Raw genomic sequence first — 21,089 nt, forward strand, 5'->3', positions numbered from 1 at the left:
TCTGTTCTGCTCTTCTTCTTCTATCTTTTAATAACTGTTTTCTCATACTGCAAAATAGAAAGGTTGCTCTGATAGTAATGCCTCTTATTTCCACTCTACATTAGTCACAAAGAGCACAGTTACAATATTTGAAAGTACAAGTTATCAGCTTCAAAACACTATTTTTCAACATAGTTACCACCATTAGCTGTGCATTTTTGCTAGCGATGAAAAAGAGCCTGCATGTCATGCTCATCAAAAGCTGCTTAGCTATCTGGAACATGTCTTGTCTTTCTTGTCACCACTGCTGAAACACACCACCCACTGCCTCAGTGATCTCACATCCACTGTTTGGTCTCCATAAATGTTCAGCAAGCATCAATGAATGTCAATGGGTACAATTTTTTCTGCATGGAGGAGTTCATTGACACACCCTTTCTTCATACATACTTCCATGTCAGATGCCATTGTGTCATACTGCCCCTCTGTTGCCATCTCTCACACGGCAACAAGTAATGGGATTTTGGTGGGAAGGTTCAACCTCTTCTACCACAACACCAACATCCACCTCTTATGTCATGGGCCAAAAAATAAAATAGGAAATGCTATTTTCAGAGCAGCTCTCATACAAAAGAGAATTATTTTGTTAGTGCAGAATTTATCGGACTTGTATTTAGGATTTCATATAGGTCACGTATAATGCAAAGCCAATGTTGACTTTTTCTCTTAAATCTGTACATTTGGGGATGAGTACTGTGTCTTTCAAGGATTGACATTTTCATTTGCAACAAGCAAAAAGAGAAGGTTACTGCTACATCATCACTTCACATTTTCAAAATCGAGATTTCAAACTTTTCCAGTAGAAGATCTTGGAAATTAGATTCTCACTTGGCCTGCTAGAGACGGAATTTGTTAAATTCAGAATAATAAAATGATACATGTCTTTGCCAAGGAGAGAGAAACAATCTAAGATGAACCATGGAGAGACTGTTGTTATCATATAATCAACAAATTAAATATGCTACAAGGCTTCATTCACTCTCAATTAAAAATATTACTGGTACTGAACTTGTTAGGTTTACAGTGAAGAGAAAGGGAAATATTTGCAAAATAAATGCATTCATAAATTTTGAATATGTGTTAGACAAATAAGGAAGTTGCATTTGAAAATGTTTTTGTTGCTTTTTGTCTGTTGGTTTCTTTTTTTTTTTTTTTTTTTTTTTCCTTTTTAATAGAGAAAGATTATTTCAGAAACATTCTTCCTCCTGTTGAATTCAGGATTTTTTTTTTAGTGTCTGGTATGTTTTTACTAACTATGATCTAAACTGCTAAAAAGAATATTGTTATTTTTATCATTTAACTTTTAAAGTTAGTTGCATAAACAAACTTTTGACGCAGTCACAAGAATCTGGGGAGTGGGGGGGAGGGGTTAAAAGCTTTTTGAAATCGAGTTCAACCCCACTACCACTCTGATTTCAGAAAGTTTTGTGCAGTGCCTTGTCCTTTTCTGTGTGCTATGATTGTTTCTCTGAATTGCTTCAGAGAAACAATCATGGTGTCACAGCTCTCAAAATACACAGATGCCACTGCCTACCTGCAGGTAGCCTGCCTGTTGCATTTTAATATTTGTACGTAACTCAGAGTACTGCGCCATGGCAGTAAACACTTAAAAAATACAGATAGATTAAATAGGTTGTGACATTGGATTGCAAAAAAGGCAGTTTTCAAGGACAACAATATTGCAGTGTTAAAGACCTTGACATCAAGAATGCGTATTCTGTCTCTAAAGACTGAAAGAAGCCAATAAACAAAATATTCTACAGCAGTAGAATCAATGAATTTCTGTAATGGACCAAATAAAAATAACAGAGCTGATCATACACAAACACTTTCACTGATAACTGTTTTTATCCTTAGAAAATGGTTGTCACTGGTTTTCATTGCTTTTTGTCTTGTAGGAATGTATTTGGTTTGATATGATAATCCCTTAATTCAGAGAATAAATATGAAAAGAAGTAGGAACTTATTACATAAGCTTTATATAAAAGTTTCATGATAATAAGTATAAGCTTATATATAAACGTTAGTAATCAAAATCTCGAACAGCTGCTGAATGACTGAAAGTCCTTAAATTCCTAGTTGCTTCAGGGTTCTAAAATTCTGTGCTTAGCATGGTCAGAAATGTCCAGTCTTGATTGTGCTATGTGTCATGCTGCCTTTTGGTCTGTTGAGTAAACAACATGAGGTTGTTTGATGGGTCAGGGCTGTTTGACATTTGGCACCTAGTCAATAGGGTGTCACAGTGTTGGCTCTGTTAGGTGAACTTGTCAATTCCTTGAGCTGCTTGTGCAAGGATCAGAACAGAACCTAACATCCAAATTAATTTTCTATCTAGAAAAAAATTCTACCTGTCATCTTTTCTGTTTTAAGAGATTTCATCTTATGAGACATTTCTGGAGAACATTGCTGCTCTATATTATATATATATTTATATATATATATATATATATATATAATATATATATTTGTTTTGGAGGAAATAATCTCATATTCTTTGGCTGCTGAAAAGTAATTATAAACAAAATTTAGCTTGAGCTAGAGAAGTTGCTGCTTTAGAGGTAGGTAAAGTTTAGGTTTACGTGGAATGACTCTTTTCACTATAGACCAGTTAGACACATTTAACCTGCAATCAATTCGCAAATGTCTTAAGGATAATTGTTTTATTTGAAATAATAAGAAATCTATGCAGATTCTCAAGCACGTTATTGAATTGAGACATGTAAGTATTTCTTGAAATTACAGGAAGAATTTAATGCAGAATGGGAGAATGGGTCCAGGTCACCTGAAGTTATTGCCTTGACTGGAAGAATTATGCAGGAAGCTAAAAGATAGTCAGGTGTATACTTATAATTATTGGTACACTCGTCAGGTAAATGTAGATCATGGTAAAATTGTCATTAAGATGGAAAAATAAATACAATGGAACCAAGTAAAAACAAGAAATTTCAAAGAAGGAATTAAATGTGTCAGTCAACTTGACACATACAATCAACTCATACTGGTGTGAAAGCACATCTCAGAGTGAGAGAACTAATGTATGCCTTCAAAGATTTAATGCACCTTTCTGCTTTGTGTTCTCTTTCCTAGCTACATCTACCTATTTGCAAAATAAGCATAATATTTCATAAAGACTGCATATTTTTCACAGTCAGCTGGTTGGACAACATTGTTATCCAGAAGAAATAGAAAACCTGTAACCAGTTATTACATTCAAAGTCATTTATAGGCAGCATTTTTTTTCTCTAAAATGTAATACCCTACAATGCACACAATAATGCTATTTTGGATAGCATTTTTCTTGATAAAGTAAGTCTTTCTTTCTAACAGAGCAGGACAGAGTCTCCATCTGAACAGTAGCCATTTTATGTCAGTCCAAATATGCTCTAGAGCCGTCTTTGCTTTGCTTAAATAAGCACTGTATTTCAAGTACTTTATTGGCAGTTAATGATGATCTTGTCACTACATGACAGTATAAGTTGGATTAATATTACATTGTTTCACATCAAAGCAGGTATTTATGATGTATTAGAGCAAATAAATCTATGAACTTCTCTGTTAAGAGACAAACCATTTTTCCAAAATGAGGTACAGCTATATCTTCAATACAAAGAACTGGGACTATACCACGTACATGAGGTACATAAATATAAGTTATATTTTTCTAACATGTAGTTATGTAGGAGGCACGAATATAACCTTGTTTTCTGGCTCATGACAACATCATTAGTGTTTTTAAGTTTTCAGAATCTGAATGATTTTGTGGAATATTAGGTAGCCATTATTCACAAAGGTAGCCATTGCTTGGTCTTATTTCAGTTTCTTTGGTTTTTAGAGAAGGGTAATTTATAATCCTTTTATTTCAAAGTTTTTTAACCTGTAAACAATTGTGCGTTTGTTGCCTTAAAAACAAACAAAAAACAACACAAACAGAACAAAACCTAAATAATGCCTGACTAGTTTTATTGAACTATTTGCCTACCATAATGAACCTTGGAGATATTCCATATACAGAAGCAAGGTTACAGTGAATTTCACTGAGTGATATAAAAGCTTTAAGGAGAGTTAAAATGGATGATTCAGCACTTAGAAAACCTGTAACCAGTTATTACATTCAAAGTCATTTATAGGCAGCATTTTTTTTCTCTAAAATGTAATACCCTAGAATTCACACAATAATGCTATTTTGGATAGTCGTTTCTTGATAAAGTAAGTCTTTCACAACACTTACTTGGGAGCTACCCATAGCAATATTTGGCCACTATAGCAATACAAGTTCATTATAACTGCATCAAGCGCTCTGTTTGCAAAATTTCAATCTGTTCATTTTATATTCACAAATTAGAGCACCTGATATATTTCAAAGAGGTTTCAGCTTTTATTATTCTCAGACCATGTTGGTGCACCAGTTTTCCAGCTCATTATTAGTTATCAAACTCAACCAAAGTTTGGGGAAGCCTTTTTTTCCCCATTAATTCTGTGAGCTTATGTTTGCAGGACATATATAGAAGTCCATTTGTCAGAAATCACCACGTGCATGTCCAGATGTGGTGCGTGAGAAACAACTAAAGTAAATAAAAGTCTTCCAATAGCAAACTTTTGCATTCTTTTTTTTTTCCTTTATTTTTTATTGTTAATAATGTCTGAAACAGCTTATGAAAAAAAAAACAATATTTTTATTTAAGGAGCTTGCTTGAAAAGATTTCCCTTTCTTTGAAGCAGAATTAAACAGTTCTTTTTGTTAGTTTGCTACTAAATTGTACTTAGCAATCATAGGTAGTAAGAATAGGTATTTGTTATGTATCTGCACTATGTATACAGCTAACCCTATAAAGCAACTTTATGTTTGATGCATAACAGAAAGAAGCTGGAGCCAACTGGAAAAGTCAAAAATGCCGGAGCATTCCATATGCTTCCCCTAAAAGTCCTATTTTATTTTGTTAAGAAGATGAGTCATAGCTTTATTTACACTTTGATGATGAATGCACTATTTGCTTCACCCTTTTGTGCTCTTGATTATTTCCTCAGGAAAACGATACAGATGAATTGAGTCACTGAGTCCCTGTTCACTTTCCCACAGTGTTGGTAAATTAAAGGTCAATACTGAAGTTTATCAGTACTGCATTTTGCAGCATTCAGGTCTGTTCTTCACAGGAAAATGAAACATTTCCCTGCAAAGGACAAGTGAAATATTCTGTGTCTTCCAATTTCATTTCATACCTAGAGTCACCTACATATGTAGCACCATTTTCTGAGATGTACATAAATATAACTTAGGTATGTTTTTCCATTAGATTATCCACTTTATTGTTTACATGATACAGTAAATGTGTGTAGCCTTTTACAGGTATATTTTTAGAATGAGTAAATTGTGCTAGGCAGTAGATCAAAAACCAGTCCATGCTCTTTCCACATGTGACAACCATACAAATTTATTTGGAGCTAATTAGAACAGAGTTCATTTTACACTACTGCCATCTCTTAGTAAAAACATTTTGTTGATCAGTGAGATGAATCTCACCTTACCTAACTTAGAAATTAAATCAAAACTGAAGGAAATAAAGGAAAACAAAAGTCCAAATATCATATATAATAAATAAAAATGTGAGATATTATGGAAAGGGAATAATAAACAGAACAAAGTTTTTTGGCTTAAGTCAAACCAGTTAACAGCAGTCTAATGTTCCCTCAAAAATATTAGGCAGCACATCCAGTAATGTACTGAGAGAGTTGTGAAATACTGAAAAATATGTTAAGCGAAGAACCTCTGAATGAAAAGAGAAGCTAGTCGTCCCAGAATGGGGTGGTTGTTCCATCTGCAGCTGTCAACTGAGGAAGAATCTAGCTAAATCACAATTAAAAATATGGTATTTTTCATATGTGAAAGCACATGCCAATGCAAAGTTAGTGTGTGCATAAGTCTATGCATTCTTCTGCACAGGTAAGATGATTGTTTAAGACCAGCAGAAATGAATCAAAGATATGTGCTTAAGGTTTTAAGAAAAATATATATACTCCAGAGACAGACACTGTGTTTACAAAGGAAGGTGTTATTGTCTTGAAGATTGAAGGAGGACTTCAGAGAATTACAATAATAGACTGTGAATCGCAGCATTATAGTACTTTCTGAAGGAGAAACCTTCAGATTTAAAAATCTGCACTACCACTTCCTTGTCTTGTTATCAAGACAAAGTGAAAAGATATGCAAAGTGTGCTGTAGATGTAGATGCTGAAGATGCATCTTCTCCCAGGCAATGAGCAGGACACGGGTTAATGGCTGCAAGTTGTATCAGTGGAGGTTTAAATTAGACACAAGGAAGAACTTTTTCTCTCAGAGCGTGGTCAGGCACTGGAATGGCTGCCCAGAGAGGTGGTGGAGTCGCCGTCCCTGGCAGTGCTCAAGAGGTGTCTGGATGACGTGCTGCGTGATGTGGTTTAGTGCTTGTGGTGGAAATGGTGATGAGGAGACGGTTGGACTAGATGATCTTGTAGGTCGTTTCCAACCTTGTGATTCTATGATTCTATGATTCTATGTTTTTAGAGTTTATGATCAGTTTTATATGTAGAATGTTAGCTAAACTCTTGTAACTGTAACTGTATTTAGTATATACCATGTGATGGCAACAGAATGTGTGTGTGTATCGGTTTGTAATAACAAAAAACACAACTCATAGTTTTTTGCTTCTGATCTAGTTAAACTTCTATCCTGAAAGGGACAACAGGATCATTGCAATAGACTGAGGCACTCAAATAGGTTGATGTCCTACATTCAATGTTGCTTGGTTTTGATTTATTAAACTTTCAGCTAGATATGATTTACTGGAACTATTCTGTGAATATTTTTACTGTACCCTTTTGATAGTTGGAATCATGCAAATGCCATAGATAACTTTATATTTCTTTTCTCATTTGCTGTATATTTATGTATTTTATGCTTCTTCTATTGCAGCTACTATAAAGAAATTTTGAGGACTACTATTATTCTGATCTAGATTCTCTATAAAGATGAGAGAAACGTGTTTACAATGTTACCAAAAGTCACAGGAGATGATTTATCTAAAGTGACCATATAGAAATGAACCATATAGAAATGAAAAAGCTTATACTTTGGAGTCTAATTACTTGTTTGGTTTTGACAAAGAACGGCTATGTAGAGAAAAGTGCTTGGAATAAGTTTTAATATTATTAGAGCATAGCTTATATCAACAAAAGTGCTTCTAATTTTGAATTTATTGAGTTGCTTTTGACTAATGAAACAATGTTGACTCCTATACATAACCTCTGTCCAAAATGTGCAATTTACTAGCTAAATCAGAACTAGCAGAGTAGCAGAACTCCTGTTTGCAGGACTGCTTACTGGGTTTGCAACCCAAACAGTATCACTTTTGAATTGTCCATTTTTATTAAGAATTAGCTTTGTATTAAGAAAACGACTTTTCTTAATGTTTGGAAGTACTTGATAGGTTCTGATCAAGTGGCTTACATTCTGGAAAAAAAAAAAAAGCTGCGAAGCTGCTGTATGGGTGTTGTATAAGGTAAACACATAGTGCTGGAGTCAATGGAAAACACATAATGAGAGATTCAAATCTGGAAAAACACAGAAAATTAAGAAAAACAGGGAGAAATGAATTTGAATGAAGACTCCTAGTCTTCATTCCTGATGTCAGCACAAGAAAGAAGAGGTTTCAGGATTGTACAGCACTTCTCTAGCATCCTTCAGTGGTTGGTCATCTCATCTTATTGAGTTCATCAAGCGTCAATCAATAATTTTATGACGCTGTGCCATAGCAGAGATGCAGTCTTCACACACGTATTCTGGACATTCAATGAGAGCAGAATGTAAAAGACAAAATAAAAAACTGCAAATAATACAAGTATAAACAATATGATTAAATTAGATTCTCGATGAATTCTAAAGCTTTCTGCAAATTATTCAAAGATTGTTTTAAGTGCAGCATTGTAGAACTACTCTGTCGGAGGTACAGCTGTATGATGTACATTTTGGACAGCGTGTACTGGGCTAGAAAGTGTCCTACATAGTAGACACAATAGACACAGGTTTTTTGATCTCCTCACGTCCCATTTCTCACAATGGGTGGCAGAGTACACATTAGAAATAGATTAAATTGTCTTGGTCTTTAAAGTTATTTTGTATATATATCAGCAGGTCACCTCATTAACACTTGGACAAAGTACATAGTAAGTTTGTCATTAAACATCCTCTTCCTTCCAATGGAAATCAAATACAATTCCAGCTTCTTCCTTCCCTGTATTTGTTTATGTTAAATATTATCATTGCATAAATTATATTAGTTTTGGTACATACTTCAAATAAATTTTTATCACCATGTTCCAGACTGGACAAATAATCACCACACATGCACTTATTTTAGGTAGTGCAGTGCCATGATACCTGAGTATAACTAAGTTGTCTAGATGGGATATTGAGCTAAGAAAGCTCTTCTATTAAAAGACAGTGTGATTACCTCTGTATAATACCACACTGTTCCATGTAAATGTATACCTCCCCTTTTGCTCAGTTGTCTGCTCAATGTAACATCTCATGAAATAAAAATATATTTTATAACAACATAAATATCAGCATGAGAGGAGCAGTAACTTAACTGTGCTGGACATTGCTGGCTACTTTAGTGCTAGGTAGTTAGAGATGTTACTTTCCTCTGTATAGCCCTCAGGGTGCTATTAAAATCTGGTTTCTGTATTAAGAAACAACAAGAGCACCTTCAAGGATGCCCTCTGCATGGGCATCGTGTTAGCCTGTTTATCTATTGCATAGAACTGAGGAACTGGGTGCAGTAGGAGTGAGCGTACCTTGCTCTCATGTTTTACTTTTTTTAGAGTCCTGGAAATCACTGGTCATAGGGTGAATAAAATGGTAACTAATATTTCCACCTAGGGAACACTCTCAGGTAAACTGTGTCTGTAAAAAAAGTGTTGACGTTTTCAGAACTCCTCCACTTTGATTTATGAGCCCACACAGATTCAATTCTCAAATCATTTTTTAATAAATGTATAGAACTTTTCATCTCTGCTAAATTCTGTTAAGGCACATTGATAAAATACTTATTTTCATTATTTCTACTGATCTAATAGGCTTTAGTACTTCTTGAATGATCTCTGAATTAATTTATCTTTTGGTTGTAGCCTGCTTGAAATCACATTTTAATCTTTACTCGCAGAAGGAGCTCACACATCAAGCTTTTATGGGCACAGCTGTATCAATTTGATTTTTCAGTTTAAATTACCCATATGTTTTTAATTTTGTTTCATACAAATAGATGGATTGCTTTCTCTGCTCCCATAAAGCTTTAGAAAATCTGCCTTAACTGAATAGCTTCTTACTTATGTGACCTAAGTTCTGGAGAGGCTGTTAGACTGAATACCTACAAAAAATATTCTGTCTTTTCCAAGATTCAGTAGTTCTCCAATAATATCTTCCAAAGGCTATTTTCCTTATTGGGAGTTTTTATGATTTTGCTCATTTTCTTCTTGCCAGCATATTTTGCATATCTTTCCACAAATTAACTGTGGCTTAACTAATGTATCATTCTTTAGTTTTAATGGTTCACACTTTTAAAAGCTTCCATCTCATCATTACTAACTTTTCCCATTTTAATTATAATATAGAAAACATTTCTTAAACCAATAACAATTTCCAAACTGGCAAGAATACTAGAAGTGTGAACCCTGCATAAGCTTTTGCAGTCTGGTGATACTTTCCAGCCTTGGACAGTTATTTGATCCCAGTCATATGTCCTTAGGAACAGAATCCAGATCAATTTACTTCCTATTACATAATCAAAGTAGTTGTCACAGAGACTGAAACATTAGTAACTATTTCCACCCATAGGAGTCATGCGCTGCATGAATGTTGAAGAAAAATATTTTCTCCATATGCTCAAGGTAATACTTTCAGGCCATGATTTAGGTGAGGGGTAGGATGTATGCAGAAAATAACCTGGACTGTGATACTGAAGCAGAGAAGACAAACAGCTTGGATTCTAATATCAAGAGACAGATGAACTTTGATAGTATTTACAGAAATTGATGGCAGCACAATTTGAATTGGAGTGTATTGCATCTTCATAATATTAAACTGATAGATGGATGTATTATCTTCAGCAAGAAATGAACAAAATATTGCAATTTCTGAAGTATATAATTACATAAAATAATACGAATTCTGATTCTGAACACTTTAGCTAGTTGCTCAGACTAAGAATAAGCTATTTCTTACCATCATAAATATTTTTTTCTCCAGCTTAGTGTAGAATGATATTAAAATGAATATATTTTATTATTGATAATGTAAAATCTGCTGCTTTGCAAAAACTGTGCTATTTATATTTCAAGTAATGTGCAGGAGCAGTACAGATAACACCATTAACACTGACTTGAAGCCTTAGGTCTTCCATTTATAAAATATTAAAAAAATGAATATTTAACTCTTTTCCCTCCAAACTTCAGAACTCTAAAATATTATCCAACATATAGCTCTAGATTTATGTGAAGCCATTGCTGTTATTCTGGTTATTCTTTTTTATAACTTTAATTCTATTTGAATTGTAAAGACTATGAATTTGCTCATGTACTCAGAGGGCTTTGAGCCTGTGGCTCAAGAGCAGTCTATGAAGTGTTAAAATAATACATGCCTACAACATGTTTTTAGGCTGGTAACCATCATAGTTAAATATGATGGAATACTCACAGAATTTAAAGGATGATAGGAATGGTTAGAAATAAATGAATAAGCAGATCAATATTCTTTCAGTGCTGATGCTTTGAGCTGTAATGAAGGAGTTTAGCTGAGCTTATTAAAACTTCTTTAATGAAATAACAAAGTTTTGGGGTGTTTGTTTGTTTGTTTTTGAAAAGTTGATTTGTTTGAGGACTTTTTTTTTTTCAATTATGCCAAATTTTTCATCAGCCTCAATCAACTTATTGTTAAAGCTGATTAAGTCTTTGGACTGGATCACTGGCATTTTCAATTTAGCCTTCAACATTTCATTTCAGTGTACTCCAATTTGGGTGGGGTGCCAACTTCTCCTTGCTAGATATTTTATTGACTGCTTTTTTGAAGTAATTGAAACAGAATTGCAATCACTGTGGTTGGAATACATTTCACTTAAATTTATTCATCTAGCCATTTAGTAATCCAGAATAAGGTGGTCATTTAGGTTTCCCATAAAGTCAGACAAAAATGGTAATAACAAATGCCTAATGAATGGAAGTTTGACCCAGAATTGTGGGAACTGTGAATGCAGAACAGATTTTAGAAGTTTTAATAATAGTACTCCATGTGAATCTGACAGCAACAATAAATGAATAAATAAATAAGTTAATTCCAAGGAATGATGAATATTAGCAAGACTACATTGTTATCTCATTAATGACTTGTGCTCGTAATCTGATCTCAATCATTTAACATTAGTTTCAGTGTAATTTTGTCAGATGGGTATCTCAGTTCAGTAAGAACCTCTTTAGTGACTTAGCAGTAGTAGCCCAGCCTTTGTTTAAACATGGATGAACGGGAGCCCTGGTGTGAATGGGATTTTTACTATGCTCTGTCAGGGTACTTAACACATTTTTGCTTTTCACAGGGCAACATCTTAACACACAACATTCCCTTCTGTCTCAGTAATCCTATACTGAGTCCTCAAACTGAGACAGAAGATGTGCCTTTATTTCAGTCTGGATTAGACCTTTCATCATTCCTGCAAACATTAGTAACTCACAGCTTGTAATTGTGCTTGGTTAACAGTTTTTGTTTCTCCATCCAATTTTCTGCTTAGGTGATGCTGTTACTAGGAATCAGCCCATTGCAACACCAAAGCCTACGAGGAAAGAGAGTTACTGGGATTGTTCATTTATTTTTGTCTTACAGCACATGACTTTCCCTTCATTCTGCCTCTCTTCACAGAGCCTGCCTCTGCTAACCTTCCAGGCATTTGGAACAAAGTTATTCCCATGTGTGCTTTGGAAGTATGAGGGGCTATTACTTTCCCACTTTGCCTTCAGGCATATGCTAGTGTTGGTACTGCTTCAGTGGTATGAAAAATATGTTACAATATTGATTCTAACAATAAATTATGTATGGTTGAATTACTGCATGTTTCTTTCATAAATATGACTGTTTAGAACTACTAATTTGTCTGATGTTGGAGAGAAAAAAATAATTTGTCTTTTTTTCTTTAATAAGATAAAGCTTGATATTTAAAATAGCTGTGGTAATATATTTTAACATTACTGGTTATTGTGCTACTAAGGATTGAAGTGAAACAGGCTTTAAAATTAAGACCAGTGGTTCTTTTTAAAAAAAGATTTGACCAGATTTAAAAAAGAAAAAAAAAAAAAAAAAAGAAAGAAAGAAATCCTAACATAAACCTCATAAATAAAAATTAGTATTGTTTATTATATTTATAGTACAATGTACTTGTTGTTACATTTTGCTATCTGGAAAACACCGTCTTTCAATTTGTGGACTTTGGAGAAACTTTACAAAAACAGCAGCTTTCTAAAATACTTGATAATTTGTGTGCATTTTAGCAGTTTTGTTCTTCACAGAGTGTTTTTATACTGCAGGTTAGACCCCAATGGAAAAAAGTGCAGTAAAGTCAAATTCTGAATGTATCTGTAAGACACTCGGGTTTTGTCACGTAGCCCTCAGTCTCTGCATATGGGCATTCAGACAAAATGCAGCCTATTTTCCTCTTTCAGGAAGATAAGTAGGCTGGCTACCAGTGCTCCTTAGTAGTTATTTTGCCTATTTAAAGCTTATAGTTAGAATAAGGGCAGAGGACAGTCTCTCTTGGTCCCTTCACTAAGAGTCCTTCTATGTCCTGCCTTTCCCCACAACAAAATCCCAAGTCAGAGCAAAACCATCTCACGAAACTAATAAAGATTTTTTTTTTCAAATAATGAATGTTGCTTAAAGAATAATATAAAATTGCCAAAGAAGTATCATTTAGTATAACAATAACCCTATAATACTGTCCTGCTTGGAATTAATTGGAGCTACTGATAAAAATAAGAAAAAAAAAAATTATTTCCAGCTTTCAAACAGAGATCTTTTATATAAATGTAATTCCTATATGTCTCATTCCTTAGCTAATACTACCACAAAGTCATTGATTTTAAATAGAACTGTGTCATTAATATTCATTAGGGTTTAGAGCAGCTGACTATCCAAAGCTACAAAACAAAGACTGTACCCCACCTATGCTTCCACTTCAAGTATCAAGCTGTACAATTAATTAGCATTTGTTATGTAATGAGCTTTAAAAATCTCACTCTTCATTGACAGTTTGCTTAGACATTAGTCCGCATCTCAGCTCTGCCACCCATTTTGGTGTAAAATGCAGTCAAGTTATTTATCCTGCTACTGTATTTGTTTTCGGTTTTCTGGAAGTGAATGAAACTTCTGAATCACCTCACTAGACTATTAGGAAACTGAGTGAACTGAAGTTTGCAAGGCTCTTTGCAGTCCCTGGCTTACTATGTGAAGCTGGAATGCCCTACATATGTGCTAAATATTCCTATCGTGCAAAAAAATAGGGACAGATTTTTCACATACCATCTCTTTTCCTCTGGGACAAATGGCAGACAGAACACAAGTGGAGAATGAAGCAGTTACTTTAATGGTGCAGAAGAGCAAAACTAAAACACCCAGTAAAATCTGTGTCTCTGTAAGCATGAGAACAGCACAACCCCTTCTCAGAAGTCTGTGACAAGCTGTTGTACTGAGAGCTGATGCTGGTGCTGGCAACTGCAGAATATTAATGAAGCCCTGGTCTGAACAGGTTGATCGTGACTGACTGAAGTTTGCAGCACTTGGTATCAAGATACATTATTTGTCTGTCATGTTTCTTCTTGGTTTGACCTTGCTGCTTGCTTTCTTGTGTGTTTCTTTCTCTCTCTCTCTCTCGCCATTCCTTCCTCCTTTCTCCATTTCCTTCTTTCTTTTCTCCTTCCCTTCCTCTCCCTCCATGTTTCTCTTTTTAATTAATTTGTTCTCATTTGCCCAATTAAATTCTAGTGTGCTGAGATACCTATATAATAACAGTGTTGAATATCATATGTTTTAAATGTATCCTTTTGCTCTCGTTCTACTATTTCTTAGTAGGTAGACACATACAGCTCTTTAAGTTAGAGATGTTCTTGTTTGCTGCTTACATAACAGGGATTTATACAGAGGAACTAGAAGAAGCTTAGGATAAAATCCTTGTTCACAGCCTAATTCAAGGTATAGAAAGACTGAGCAGCCTCTGTGTACCTGACAGTGAGAAGAGGGCTGATGGCTTCCTCAGGGACATGCTCCACTCACTGTACCACTGCTGCTTCTTCATGCAGACTATCCCTCACCCACCACTTGCCTATAAAAGGAAGGGGATGAGGAAGTCTAACCGGTGAGCCATTGACACACAATGGAATTAGTGTGACTGCTTGTCAGTTCTGCTGGTGACCTTTATTTACTCAAATGTAGCTTTTTCTTTTTTCTTTTTTCTTTTTTCTTTTTTCTTTTTTCTTTTTTCTTTTTTCTTTTTTCTTTTTTCTTTTTTCTTCTTTCTTTCTTTTTTTTTTTTTTTTTTCCCCTTGGTGCTGTGTTCTTCACATGCACATCATCACAGTTGACTGTTTTTACCTTTTCTACTCCGTATATCTTAATATCCTTCGTAGCCTTTAATAACCTCTGAGAGCTCTGGAAAGACTTTTCCCTTATCATTGCTTCAGTCCTCCCTCTTCTTTTTCTTCCTCTATCAGAATTTGTACCTTCTCATCTAAAATGCTATTTCATTTTGGTTGCTAATGGATTTCGCACTCATCTGTATACTTATACTATCAAAATCTTACCAGTTAAGCTTAAGGGAAGAGCTGAGGATATTAATGTGTTAGACTGCTTTAGAAGAAGTTCCGTTTTGTGGATATTAAATTAGATTTTTCCAGGAGGAAGCTGCTTTAGTTCCTGAGAAAGTATGGGATGTTTGAGACATTGGACTTAATATTTCTGACAAAATGATTACTTTGCTTTTCTTTATGCAACTATGTATGTATTTACTTATGTATTTTCTTTTTACTATTTAAAGTGAGTTAAAAATGGCTATCATGATCATAAAGGAATATCAGGGAAGCTATTATTAACTGACTCTGTGGAATATACAGGAGGTGTAAGATATAATGATCCAGGCTCCTCTTTGTGGCAGGGCAGCATCTGGCATAGGGTAGTAGACAGTCATTCACTGTAGCAGTGCTATGAGCTGGCAGTGCAGTGGGCTTTGAAGCATAGGTGGAGGCATAGGAAAGCTACTGCACCTTTGCTCTTTTCCCTGATGTCCTCTTAGTTTACTCCGAAGCTTTCAAAGAGAGGAGCTGCTACCCTGACAAGGCAAATACGATGAGATTTTTCCAAAGAGTTGATACCTTAGAATCGCATTATTATCTAGGTTGGAAAAGATCTTCAAGTCCAACCATCAGTCCGACCCACCAAATCCACCACTAAACCAGTCCCATAATGCCACGTACATTATGCCTTTCCAATGTTTGACTACCCTCTCCATGAATAATTTTTTCCCAACACCCAATCTCAACCTCTCCTGGCACAACTTGTGTCTGTTTCCTTGCAAACTAATGCTTGACACCTGAGGGACAGGATCACCTCCCTTGACCTGCTGACCATGCTTCTTTTGATGCACTTCAGGATATAATTGGCTTTCTGTGTTGCAAGGGCACCTTCCTGGCTCATATCCAGCTTGCCACCCACCAGTACCCTTGTATTGTTTCTGATGGTGCTATGCTCCAACTTTTCATCTCCCAGTTTGTATTGATAGCTGCAGCCCTTGCCTGCTGGCCACCCTATTTCTGATGTACACCAGGACTCTGCTGGCCTTCATCACCTTGGTATACTTCTGGCTTGTATTCAGCTGTCTGCTGACCACTGCTCCCAGGTCCTTTTCTGCCAAACAGTTTTCTAGCCACTCTTTCCCAGGCCTACAGCACTGCACTGGATTGCTATAACACTTGGGCACCACTGGAGTTCTTCTGACCAATGTACTGGCAGTGATTTTGCCAAACACTGGTGTGTTATTTTTAGGGAAAAGCGTGCTGCCTCAATAAATTGGTTATCACTTTCCATTTTTATGAGGAGCAATTCCTTGATGCTGCACCATAAATTACTAGAATTTATAAAAGAAGTGCTGTTGTATGAATATGAAATATAAAAACAAATATGTTCAAATTTTGAAGTGTAAGAAAATAATAGTTAACTTTTTTTTTTCAGGAAATAACTAAAAGTTTTCTCTAATGAGCAGTACAACAGATTTCTGGGACAGAAAACTGCTATTCCAGGCCATTCAGTTAGGTCATAGAAATGGGATTTTTATTTTCATGCCAATTTATGTGGTTTTCTTTTTCTTTTTTTATTTTTTTCCTGTGGAGGCAATCAGTTACTCTGCATGCTCTAGTGTATGATGGACTTTTTGAGATACTTTGCCTTCCAGTGGGTCCTCAGTCAGTAAACAGGTGTTTAACTACTTTGCCAAAATTAAATTTCAACAACTGTAATTGTCTCTACTTTTCTAACTTCTAGTGGCAGACCCAGGTTTTTCCTTCTGATTCATGACTAATATTAAGCTGAGACCAGGGTAACCAGAACCAAAGTACATGCCAGGGGTTCTTTCTGGACATGCATATTAACAAAAAAAAAAAAAAAAAAAAAAAAGTCTGTGGAGCAGTAGATTTCTATTGCTGTCAGCAGCAAATCTGTATGACATGATGCAGAAAACAAATTAGCTGGGATATTGCAGCTTTGCATAGAAGCCAGGTGTTTTAGTGGTTGATTTAGCTCCTTTGGAGGTTGGCCAATATGAAGGTGATGTCTACAACCAGCTGCAGTGAAGTAGAGAATCAGAATTAAAGAGGTTTCTATCACAGAGGTGACCTTATGATAGATAATTTGTAAAGGAACACTTTGCTAGTATGTGGCATTTACCCTGACAGCACTCTAGGTACTATACTGGGAATTAATATAAGCTGACACAGTTCATTTTTTGGTTTTGTTAAAGTAATCATATCACTCCCAATGCTAATGCAGTTCACTGTGAGAAATTGGGGTATGATGTAAGCAACACAGAATAAATCTCATGGAGACTCACTGGTAATCATAATCATAATAAAAAAAAACTTACATATTGTTATGATCCACAGCTTTCAGTACTATATGTTAGGAGACCATTCAAGAGTAAGAAGTCATGCAAATCCCCAAGTAAGAAACATAGAAAAGGGTGGAATGTTCAGGACATGCAGTGTGTGTAGGTTGCATTACACAGATGAAAACAAAGTGGACTCCAACTTTGTTCAGTAAAAAAAGAGGATTTAGATTGGAAATATCTCAGAACTACAAAATTAATTCTTGCTGCTACATATTCTTTAGGAATATAATATCAAGATGGTAATATGTAATATCTATAGGAACAAATAATCAAGATGATAATAAAAATATAAAATTAATTTCAGGCCTTAGGAGTTTTAAGTGAATTACCTATGATTTGTTAAACTCCCTGATTTTTTTTTTTTTGTTGGACCTCTAGGAACCTCTGCAAAAATCACTCTGATGCTTTCTATTATGGTAAACTTTAAATTAGAAAATAGCTGTGGAAAGTTTGTGAAGTTATTAGTAAAAGACTTTCTGATGTCTTTAAATGTGTAAATACAGAGCAAAAAAAAAATACCATCGAGATTGACTTTGCCCCTGCAAGTAATATCAGCAGTTACTAATAAGCAGAATAAAATTTTAAAACCAGTACAGTATGACATTGTAATTTTTGTGTTTATTTTATGGCTACACAAGGAATTTTAAGTCTTTCTTTAAAATACACTCTTAAAATGTTATATTGAGTTAAGCGAGAAATATTAACAATGATTAATGACTGGAAAATGGGAGCACATGATAAAGCATTCTATTACACACTTGTTCGTTACTGTAATTGCTGATGATTTTGCGAAAGTAATTGCAAGTGTTGCTAACAAAACAGCATTTAGGAATTATTTACTGTAACTTTTTTCCATTTCTTTCTATACAATATTGTTCTTTTTTTTTTTCCTGTCATACCTATTCTAAGTCCATAGTGTAGATCGAAGAGATAAGGAAATTTACCTACACAAACACATCATTTTCCAAGAAATGAATAATTACAAACACAATTTCACAATTTTTAGTGACATAGTTACACATACTAAATGGGATATTTCAAATATTCAAATATTCTTTTCTTTCTTCTCTTTTCTTTTTTCTTTTTTCTTTTTTCTTTTTTCTTTTTTTTTTAAAGGACAGATTTTTGCTTCTGAAAACAGGTTTTTGTATTCTATGTTTGCATGTAAACTGGGAGTTTTTCTCTGCTTTGAGGATTCTGCAGATGATGGTGGAATACTGCAGTATATTAAAAAAAGAAAAAATGTCTGAAACTTTGTTTTTTCTCTTCTTTTTCAGCTTAATTGGAGAAGAGGCAGAGGCTAGAAATGCCACCAGCAATAGGAGCACCACAGTACCCACCTCCAGATGGAGGCTGGGGGTGGGTTGTGGTCTTTGGGGCCTTTATTTCCATTGGATTCTCCTATGCATTCCCCAAAGCCATCACGGTATTCTTCAAGGAAATACAGGAAATCTTCCATACATCATATAGTGAGATAGCTTGGATATCATCAATAATGTTGGCTGTCATGTACGCAGGAGGTAAGATGTTTGTGAAATTTGAAATATCACAGCTCACCTGCCCACATGGTCTTAAAGCACTTAAACTTAATTACTAACTGATTTTACGAGTTACCTGAGAATTTACCTGGTGCTTTTTCTTTGAATGTTATAACTTGGTACATCTCAGACTGTTTGTAATAATTGGACTATGAAATCTTAAATACATATATTATAAAAAAAATGTACATTTGTATAAAAATGTATAGAAACTGTATGTATAGAAACTGAAAAGTTTATATAGAAAAGGAATATAGTATAAAGTATATAGCAACTGAGAACACCGTGCCTATAGCACTTTATCTTTATTCACTGAAGAGCAGCACTTCTGTATTTTTCAGAAGTGGTTTCTGTAATAAAGTATGATATTATCAGATCCCAGCAAACGACCTTGTGAAGAATACACAAAGTCCTGTTTTTACCATGGTATTTTTTTATCACTGATTTCAACCTACCTAAGCCTTGACATATGAGTGACCATAGCTGCTTTAGCAGTGAAGGAAGAGAGGTAGGTGTCTATAGGAGAGAGTTCAGACTAGCTGAGTTGCACTCTTTAAGTACCTTTTTTCTCCTCTGACTATAAAGAAGAGTCTACAGCCAGCATAGCATTAGCTGAAGCACCTCAGTTAAATATTTTTCAGTTAATGGAATGGAAAACATAATGGTTGTTTTTTTTTTCTTAAAACAGTAGCAGAGACAGAGACCTAATAAAGTTGATTTGGCAAGTGGTGCCAGTATCAATGCAAACTTGCTTTTCAGATGTTTTGATCTTATATTTATTCATAGGGAGAATTTGAAGGAGTTTATAGGAGCAGCAACAATTCACCAAGCAAAGAAGTAACTTGATTCAGTGCCTTCAAGAGCAGAGTAAAGGAGCATACATGTCCTTACCATATGTTATGACTTATGACCAGGTTACTCTGAAATCATAACTGGTGGTTATGGATACTGCAAGCCTAAAAATGTGTTTCACTCTGATAATATGCCATTTTGTGTGTCCAAGCATGCTTGACTAGCACTGTGCACTCTGCAAGCAGCCCAAAGGCAGTCAGTGTGCATGGTGCTGTGGGAACGGAGAGAATGTCTCATTCAGATTTCCTCTGAAAGTACTTTCTTCAGAAGGCTGTGTATTTACAAATACATATGCTCTTGCACTGCAAAGTGCACAGATGTAACTGTGGAAGCCCCTGTGTGGATCCATCTGGAAGAAGGGAAGTGCACAGATGATAAGAATTGGAATCTGCTTCCATTTTCCTTATGCTGTGACTTCTGAACTGAAGTCTTGTTCACTGTGTTTTCTAATGTTATCTAAATTTTATTAGGGCAGATTTACTTTATAGCACAGTTGTTTGTTGTTTTTTATTTTTGTTTGTTTGTTTTAATCTCTGAATAACATCTAATTTGTGCCATTTCTATCATCTCAAAGTTCAATCAACTTTTATTAATAGTGCAGACACAAACTGAAAGGCATTTAGCTATGGTCGTGTTTGAACATAGGCTGATCTGAAAGCAATGCCCCTATTTTATTGTTTTGGCCCATGATATCAGATGTGGGTGTTGGTGGTTTGGCAGCAGAGGGGCTCACAAAATGGCATCTGACATGAAAGTGCATGTGAAGCAAAGATGTGTCACTGAATTCCTTCCTCCACACGGAAAAAAAAGGCACGCATTGACTCTTGCTGAACAGATATGGAGACTAAACTATGGATGTGAGCACAGTGAGGCAGTGATGGTAGGTTTCAGCAGTGGCAACAGTGACAGTGGGTCACCTCCACTGGTGCAGAATTTATGAGCATGGCATGCTTGTTGATTGCTGGCCAAAAGGCATAGCTAATGGTGGTGACTATTGACAAACAGTATTCTGTAGTTGAAAATTTGCTCTATCAAACAGTGTTACTGTGTTCTTTGCTGTAGATTCCATGGAATTTAATAGGAGACATTACTTATCTTACTGTGGTTTTGAAATGACGATTCTGTTGGGTATAAACATTCTTTGAAGCCATAGCTTCTCTAGAACCACTTCCTAAAAAATAGAGCATTCAGACAATATCTGGCAGAATATGAAATAGCAATCAGGAAAAACACTTCTGAAGGAAATCACTCCATTGTTTTTACTGTCTGAAGGTGGTTTTATTTCTTAGCATTTGATGTGCTGTAATGTGAAAGACATGAAGACTACAAGTACAGTCTGTAGTGTTTACTATGAAGTATGATATGTCTGCGTGAACACTCTCTTCATCATACTATTAATTAAGGTAACTTGAAAACATCTAAGATCTGTCATTCTCAT

General features: G+C 35.1%; 1 protein-coding gene across 7 annotated transcripts in view; it reads left to right on the forward strand.

Annotated features, from left to right (window-relative positions):
• The window catches only part of SLC16A7 (solute carrier family 16 member 7), an 84,340-nt gene that overhangs the window by 32,071 nt on the left and 31,180 nt on the right, over positions 1–21,089 (forward strand). For 4 of the 7 annotated variants that reach the window (XM_048947914.1, XM_048947965.1, XM_048947934.1 and 1 more), the window contains exon 2: positions 18,539–18,781. In XM_048947914.1, the coding sequence (XP_048803871.1) occupies positions 18,568–18,781 (214 nt within the window). In that variant the 5' untranslated portion in view covers positions 18,539–18,567. Of the gene's footprint in view, positions 1–9,864; positions 9,961–12,001; positions 12,106–13,869; positions 13,891–18,538; positions 18,782–21,089 lie in introns of those variants that run through there. The other 3 variants (XM_048947945.1, XM_048947955.1, XM_048947969.1) reach the window with 3 other exon arrangements.

Source organism: Lagopus muta, chromosome 1 (assembly GCF_023343835.1).
Source record: "Lagopus muta isolate bLagMut1 chromosome 1, bLagMut1 primary, whole genome shotgun sequence".
NCBI lineage: Eukaryota > Metazoa > Chordata > Aves > Galliformes > Phasianidae > Lagopus > Lagopus muta.